General features: G+C 53.8%; 1 protein-coding gene across 1 annotated transcript; it reads left to right on the plus strand.

The window, feature by feature from the left end:
* The first annotated feature begins 6,049 nt into the window (after nt 1-6,049).
* On the plus strand, nt 6,050-7,698 carry LOC123158154 (cytochrome P450 93A3). The gene is made up of 2 exons (XM_044576256.1): nt 6,050-6,997; nt 7,069-7,698. Exons 1-2 carry the CDS (start codon nt 6,050-6,052, stop codon nt 7,696-7,698), a joined length of 1,578 nt encoding a protein of 525 aa, XP_044432191.1.
* Nucleotides 7,699-8,046: the final 348 nt, after the last annotated feature.

The following is an 8,046-nucleotide window of genomic DNA, read 5'->3' on the forward strand; positions in this document are numbered from 1 at the left end:
CTTGAAAGCACACACTGCTTGGTGCTCAGATACATTTACCACTGTGTGATGCAAAGTGGTCCACCTCTGAATGTAATCCCTTAGAGTCTCACTCGATTTCTGCATGCAATGTTGCAATTCTGTTAACCCTGCTGGCCGCTTGCAAGTACCCTCAAAAGTTCTGACAAATACTCGTGCAAGCTCCTCCCAACTGAATATACTGCCCGTGGCTAACTGAGTCAACCACGCTCTGGCTGACCCTTCCAACATCAGAGGAAGATGCTTCATGGCCACTTCATCATTTCCACCACCAATCTGCACAGCCACTCGGTAATCCTCAAGCCAAGTTTCAGGCTTGGACTCTCTGGTGAACTTGCTGACTCCAGTCACCAACCTAAAGTTGGTAGGGATCACTGTAGCCCTGATGGCTCTACTGAAACATTCTGGACCTGAAACATGAACTCTGCTGCCAGTCGGACGATCTCTGTCATGGTCTTCTCTATGCGCCCTGTTCCGGCCGACTAGACCTTGAACGAGAATAGATCTCGCATCAAAGCCTGGCTCTCTTGGGTCGACAGGGACTCTGCGCTCGCCACTGTGAAGGCGTCTGTCATCGTATTGCCGAGGCACATATGACCCACTCCTCGGAGGAGGTGTGGGCAGTCGACGACGGTCGTCACGGCTAAGTCGGTGATCATATTGCCCATGGTTCCTGTACTGATCCTGCTAATGCCCACGACCTTCACGCCGCAGGGCCGATCTTGGGCTATGGGTCGACTGAACTGTATCCGCCACCACGGACCTGCTATGAATCCTATTCCACGACTGAGGCACCGTTGTGTTCTGTTCTCCTGATGCTCGGAGTAAGGCCCGGATTTGCAGCAAACCTCTGCCTGCCTCTGACTGGGAAGACTGAATTGACTCTGCTATACGGGCTGCAGCTGTGAGATTTCGAATCGGAGTGGGGTATACCTTAGGTTGACGCGGAAAAAGCTGTCGTCGACTGGACTCGGGGATCCGCTCCCGAGCTCGCTCGTCGAGTGCGTGCTGAAGGTTCTCCAGTCGAGTGCGCTCAGCCAAATTGGCCAGGCGCACCTCTTCCAAGGCCCGAGCCTGGTTTCTCCAACGATAGGCGTATGGAGTGCATCCATGTTGCGGCGACAAAGTTCTTCTCTCTGCTGTGAAGAGAGAGGTTCGGGACGTTACTCCTCGTGAACGCGCGATGGATCGCCGCCACCATCACCGCTTGGAAGCCAGGCGAACTACGCGGTCCGTCGACCATCAAAACTTCAGCCGCAGGGTCGCTGCTATCGCACTCGGATGCGGTCTCGACAGTCGACAGGTCGAACAGGCCGTAGAGAGTTTCGTCGGGCTCGATTGCCGTGACTTGATGGGTGGCCGAATGACGAGCCACCGCATGTTTCACCCACCGCTGAAGCCGCGACCGACGGGATCGCTTGCAACGGCGAACAGCGGGGAGAGAAGACATTATGGGAGCCGATCGATACTGGGTCGACGGCTGCCGGAGAAGGACGCCGCGTACGCACGCATGAAAGTGCGTCGCCCCTCGGCGACGAGCGCCTCATGTCAAGGGGAGCTTCCTGAAGCCAGGCGGAGTCGTCGGCGACGAAGATGAGCACGCCGAGACGGATCTCGCGGCCCTCAGCCAATCCACCGCCAGAAACCATGATGATGGGGCTCGGAAAAATCGCAACTTCACCAACAAGTCGCTAAGACACCTGCCCCACGGTGGGCGCCAACTGTCGTGGTCCTAAGACTGACAGTAGAAAGGGGGGTAGGTATGGAGAGGCAAGATTTCAGCTATGGTGAAGTTGTACACACAGGGTTTACGAGTTCAGGCCCTTCACTGTGGAAGTAAAAGCCCTACGTCTCGGTGCTCGGAAGCGGTCGATTGGATTATATGCGTGTGATGTTACAGGGGGTGCGAACCCTTGTGCCAGAGGACGGAGGTGGCTTATATAGAGTGCGCCAGGACCCCAGCCATCCTCCATTACAAGGGGCTCAATGTACATAAAGACAGGGCGTTACTGGTAACGCCAGCCATAAGTGCTATTAATGACCTTAAAGACTACGGGGTGAACGCCTGACCGTTGCAGTGCTGATTGACTCCTGGTCTTCAGTAGGTCGAGTGGTTCCTTGTATGGTCGAGTGACATCAGGTAAGAGGGGTATCCAAGTGATATGACTGGTCGAGTGGATTGCACTCAACACCTTAGACTGGGGGTTCTTTGTTGTCTCTTGGACTTCTTTGCTTCTAGGGTAGTGACCTTGGGTAGGACGTGTAGGTCAGGTCTATGACCCTACCCTGGGTCTGTATCCTCATCACCGGCCCCTCAAAAGCCCGCGGACGCGTTCGGGCGTGTCCACGGGCACTACCCTAACTATTCTTTATCCTCGGTGATGTCCATGGTGACTCTGCCGGGCGCCGTCTGGACGGGCAGGTAGGAGGACTCCGGCTCATCCTCCTGCTCGATCTCATCCATGTATGCGAACATCTCCGTCTCCACCGCGGCCTCTTGCACCTCCATCTCCTGCCGGCGACGACGTCTTGCCTCCGCAGCCGACTCCGACCGGAAGGAATCGAGGATGGCCTGCTGCTCCTCCTACAGATCCCCGTTGCCAGCGTCCCTCGCATCCTTCTCCTCCGGCCCATCCCCCTCCTCCTCAAAGTCCTCCTCCTCCTCCTCATCCACCTCCTCCTCTTCCTCCTCCGGATCCACTGCATCCGGAGGTAGTCCTACGGCGATTCAGGATTCACGCCTAGCCCGGATCTGCTCAAGGAGCTCGAGCCGGCGCTCCGGCGTCAGAAATGGCTCGCTCCTCACCCGGCGGCGTGAGGGCATGGCTACTAGGCGTACAGTTGAGTGAAAAGTGGCGCTGGCGATGGACGGGAAGTGAAAAATGTGGATGGATGGTAGGGTTCCGGTGCCGTCGATCGACTTAAATAGCCGGGCAATGCACCACGCGGCCCACCGGTGCTGCGCCACGCAGGGCCACCGGTCCGACGGAGAAGATGAGCATCGAACCGCCGGATTTGAGGGCGTTTTCGGTAGGGACTCCTTCGTCAGTCTGACGCGACGGGCGCGCCCGGTCGCCCCCTATACGCCATATATTTCGGCTTGATACGAGGGATGCCGGTCAGCCCGAACATTTGAGCCCCGTTTAAGGCGTCCGTCTAGGTCGAAAAAACGTGACCGGTCAGTGACCGGGAGGCCCGCCCGGACGGCCTGCCACCGCGTATGAGCGGATTTAAGAGGTCCGGCTATAGATGCTCTGAGTTGATCTAGTTGTGTGTCATCTATCTTTGGTCGCACGGAATAACTTTCTGCACTTAATCGAGGAGCATGCAATCGACAAATTGCACATTTCTAAACCCGGTCTCACATGAAGAGGTTAAGATTCCCTTGTCCACTGACAAGGTGCATAGGGAGTGCACGTTCTCTAGATCGGCAATTAGACTAATCAAATACTTTTTGAATGTACTGATCTAACATGTTTTATATTAGTTTACAGAAAGAGTGCGTATTAATATCCGGCAAAAATTATATGTTCAGAAATTATAATCAAAGACGTAGTGATATAATTTGCCTGCCGTTAGCTCTGGTCTAGATGAGAGTTAACTTCGTCACGTCTACCTTTTACACCATCTAATGGTGTGTGAAAAGTCGTGCCCACTTTTTCCTTTTCTTTTCTTACTTGAATGTTCAAAAGATATAGAAGTTATATGTGAATTTTTAATCCTTCTTATCGCAATTTCTTTTTAAAATTCTTATCTAGAGAAAATTAACAAATCCGATATGATTTTGATGACATATACACATATTTGTTTGGAAAAATTAACGACGTAGAAACACGCTCATGCGCTATGCACCCGGATGGATGGAGACATGGAGTACAACTCGTTGTATGTGTTGATCAGAGTATCTAAGGGCATCTCCAATAGCAACCCGCAAATTTCTTCCCGCATACGTCCGTGTATAGGGGAACCAATCCGTGGACACGAATGCGAAAGGACGACATCCAACGCCAGCAACATACATTTCAAACCGCATTTTAACTAACAGGACGAAATTCATGCCGATATTCATCAAAATTCAGATAAAAAACAGCACAAATCATCCATACATAACATGTAAATTAAGTCTAATACAACAATGTCTATAATTCGACTAGATCTCAGATGTCCGACAAGTTTTTCACGAAAGAATCATGTCGTTCCACACATACCCCTTCAGATTCATCCAACAGTGTGTGCACGTAAATGGCCGCCCCTCTGTCCCGTGTTACACCACGACGGCGTGGGGGCTACATATAATGTGTAGACCAACAATAAATGAATAAATCAATCAACAAGTTGAGCAATAGGAAGTAAAACGTACGATCTCGTCCCCTGCCACGTGCAATGGCAACATTTCCTCGAGCTGACGAATCACGTTGCAAAACTTGATGACGCTAATCTGGACAGCGTGCCAGTGAGAGGACAACGACCTCACGTTGCGTGGTTGAATGAGGTACATGTCGTGGGGCGCAATGTGCTTTCATGCGTGAAACTTTTCATGCACTTGCTCCCAGAAGGGCTCCCCTCCGCTCATGCCCATAAAATCCACGGATACGGCCAGCCACGCATCGCACCACAACTCATCATCCATGTTTGAGTAGCTCACCATCCTTCGTACTAAAAAAAAGACATAGCATTTCAAAATAAGCTTAATGACATTTGATTGAACACCTGCCGGACGTGGTGTTCGCCATGGAGGTCGGCGACAGGGGGTGGAGTGTACCTGGGTACAAACAGCTCCAGAGTGGGCAGCTTCGTCGTAGACGCGTCGCTGCTGGTTGCAGACGTCCGGCAATGGCGGCCGGAGACATACAGCAGCGGAGGCAGAGGTGGAGGGTACAGATGCAAAGTAAGGAAGAGAAGGGCAGAATGGAAGAAAATAGGACCAGGAGGGGCGATTGGGTGGACCGGGGGTGTCGGAAACCTACATTTCGGGTGTCCAGACTCCCGCCAACCTCGCCCACTTTGTTTCCAATTTAAGGGAGAAATCACGTCCAGACCGTCCCGCCACCGTCCCGCTAAGCGATACAGATCAATGTTGGATGGCCTCCGTGGTTTACGGTCGATCTTGGAGATGCCCTGTTAAGAAAACGGAAATGTTATCGCCCACATGTGTGGGCGTTTGCAGATCGTCCACACGCCTCCACCACCACTCATTTTGCCACGTATGAATACATGACATCAGCAGAAATCTTTTTGATTTTTGGCTTAAAAATGTTTTATCTCCTAAATAAAAAAGCGAACTAAAAATCCGTTTTCACCACTAAATCCGTCTCGACGAGATCTTCAAAACTAGACCCCATGTTGATATGTTTCGACGAAATTTTTTTTTGCCCAGAAGTTGCCATGATGTTTACACTATAGTTGCCACAGTGCTTAAACTAAAGTTGCCATGTGGCAATTTTAGTTTGTAGATCATGCCAATTTTAGTTTTTTTATGATGGCAATTCCAGTACTTTGACCATGAATTTTTTTTTTATTGAATCATGGCAATTTTAAGTGCATGTATCGTGGCAATTTTAGTTTATGGTGCATGACAAGTCTAGTTTCTTAATTCTTTGTTTTATAATATGTTAAAATTGCTTTTAAATATAAAAGAAAATAGTTAAAATATATCATGGCAACTTCAGTGTAAATATCATGGCAATTCATGTGCAATAGACATGGCAACTTTAAAAAAAAATCACCGAAATATATCGATATGAGATCTAGTTTTGAAGATCTCGTCGCAAGGGATTTAATGGTGAAAACGGATCTTCAATCGGATTTTTCATTTAAAAGATAAAACATTTTAAAAACTGAAAATCCAAAAAAATTCTCGCATGCATGCATGCGATGACGTGGCAATCTATTTACATTAGAGAGCGTGTGGTGCGTCTTCTTTCCCGCCACACGTGTATAAATAACCTTGCCAATCGCCAATCATATGGACAAAGCTAGAACCAGCAGATCTAAGAGGGGCAGTCAACTCCGCTCCATCGTCAGCACGGAGATGGCGCAGGCAGCACGAGACCTGTTCACTCCCACCGGCACCACCGTACCGCTCCTTCTGCTCGTCGCCGGCCTCACCGCCATCCTGTACGCCTTGACCGGGCACAGGAGCGGCGGGTTCCGTCTCCCGCCTAGCCCATTCGGCCTGCCCATCCTCGGCCACCTCCACCTCCTCGTGCCGCTGCCGCACCAGGAGCTGCACCGCCTGGCCGAGCGCCACGGCCCGCTCCTCTATCTCCGTCTCGGCTCCATGCCCTGCATCGCCGCCTGCTCCCCGGACGCCGCCCGCGAGGTGCTCAAGACCCACGAGACCGCGTTCCTGGACCGCCCCAAGCCGACGGCGGTGCACCGCCTCACCTACGGCGGCCAGGACTTCTCCTTCTCAGCGTACGGGCCCTTCTGGCGCTTCATGAAGAAAGCGTGCGTGCACGAGCTCCTCGCGGGCCGCACCCTCGACCGCCTCAGCCACATCCGCCGCGGGGAGGTGGCGCGCCTCGTGGTTTCCCTAGGGCAGAGCGCCGCCGAGGGCAAGCCCGTGGACGTGGACGCCGAGCTCATTGGCCTGACCGGCGACATCGTCTCGCGGATGGTGATGAGCCGGCGGTGGACCGGCGACGACAACGACACCGAGGAGATGCGGAGCGTGGTCGCCGAGACGGCCGAGCTCATGGGCACGTTCAACCTGGAGGACTACATCGGCGCGTTCAAGAACTGGGACGTGCAGGGCCTCGGCAAGCGCATCGACGCCGTGCACCGCAAGTTTGACGTCATGATGGAGAGGATACTCACGCCGAGGGACGCCAAGCGGCGGCGGCAACGCGAGTCTGCCGACTCCGAGGACGGCGGCGAGGGGGAGGGGAAGGACATTCTTGACATACTGTTCGACATGCACGAAGACGCCGCCGCCGAGATGCAGCTCACCAGAGACAACATCAAGGCTTTCATGCTGGTATTACTCGATCTGTTCATCCACGATGCGGTCGAACCGACCTAGTACTGAAAAATCATTAATTGGTGCAGGACATCTTCGCGGCGGGGACGGACACGACGACGATCACGCTGGAGTGGGCGCTGTCGGAGCTGATCAACAACCCGGACGTTCTCCGGAAGGCCCAGGAGGAGATGGACGCGGTGGTCGGCAAGGACCGGCTGGCCGACGAGTCGGACATCCCAAGCCTGCCGTACCTGCAGGCCGTGGCCAAGGAGACGCTGCGGCTACACCCGACGGGCCCGCTGGTGGTGCGGCGGTCACTGGAGCAGTGCAAGGTGAGCGGGTACGACGTGCCGGCCGGCGCGACGGTGTTCGTGAACGTGTGGGCCATCGGGCGCGACCCGTCGTGCTGGCCGGAGCCGCTGGAGTTCCGGCCGGAGAGGTACCTGGAGGGGGGCACGAACGCCGGGACGGACGTGCGCGGGCAGCACTTCCACATGCTGCCGTTCGGGTCCGGGCGGCGGATCTGCCCCGGCGCGTCGCTGGCCATGCTGGTGGTGCAGGCGGCGCTGGCCGCCATGGTGCAGTGCTTCGAGTGGCGGCCCGCGGGCGGCGCGGACAAGGTGGACATGGAGGAGGGGCCCGGGCTGACGCTGCCGCGGAAGCACCCGCTCGTCTGCGCCGTCGCGCCGCGGCTCCACCCGCTGCCGCTGCCCTGAGGAGCTGTCGCGTCGGGTTTAGGGGAGAGAACTCGCGCGTCGCCTGGCGTTCAAAAAGTCAGAGCTGGGAAAAAATATACGAGTTTTTTCCTGAATGCTGTCCGGTGTCAGTTTGTTTGTCGAGTTAAGGTTTTGTATTACTACAGTAGCTGGAGTACGAATCTCGCATGTGTCGCTTCACTAATTGGTTTGAATATAAAAACAGCTACTTCTCCGATCCATATAATTGTTGCTGTTTTAGGGCATCTCCAACGAGGACTTGCAATTTTTTTTCCACATCCGTTAGCGGCCATGGGAGATTAGTCAGCGGACACGAATGTAAAGGCCGCCATCCAAGATCCAACGATA

The sequence above is a fragment of the Triticum aestivum genome, chromosome 7B (assembly GCF_018294505.1).
Source record: "Triticum aestivum cultivar Chinese Spring chromosome 7B, IWGSC CS RefSeq v2.1, whole genome shotgun sequence".
NCBI lineage: Eukaryota > Viridiplantae > Streptophyta > Magnoliopsida > Poales > Poaceae > Triticum > Triticum aestivum.

Excerpts from the sequence above, each read along its gene's own strand:
- LOC123158154 (XM_044576256.1), top strand. The coding sequence starts at position 6,050 with ATGGCGCAGGCAGCACGAGACCTGTTCACTCCCACCGGCACCACCGTA. Across the intron at positions 6,998-7,068 it reads ACATCAAGGCTTTCATGCTG|GACATCTTCGCGGCGGGGAC; the intron begins GTATTACTCGAT and ends TAATTGGTGCAG.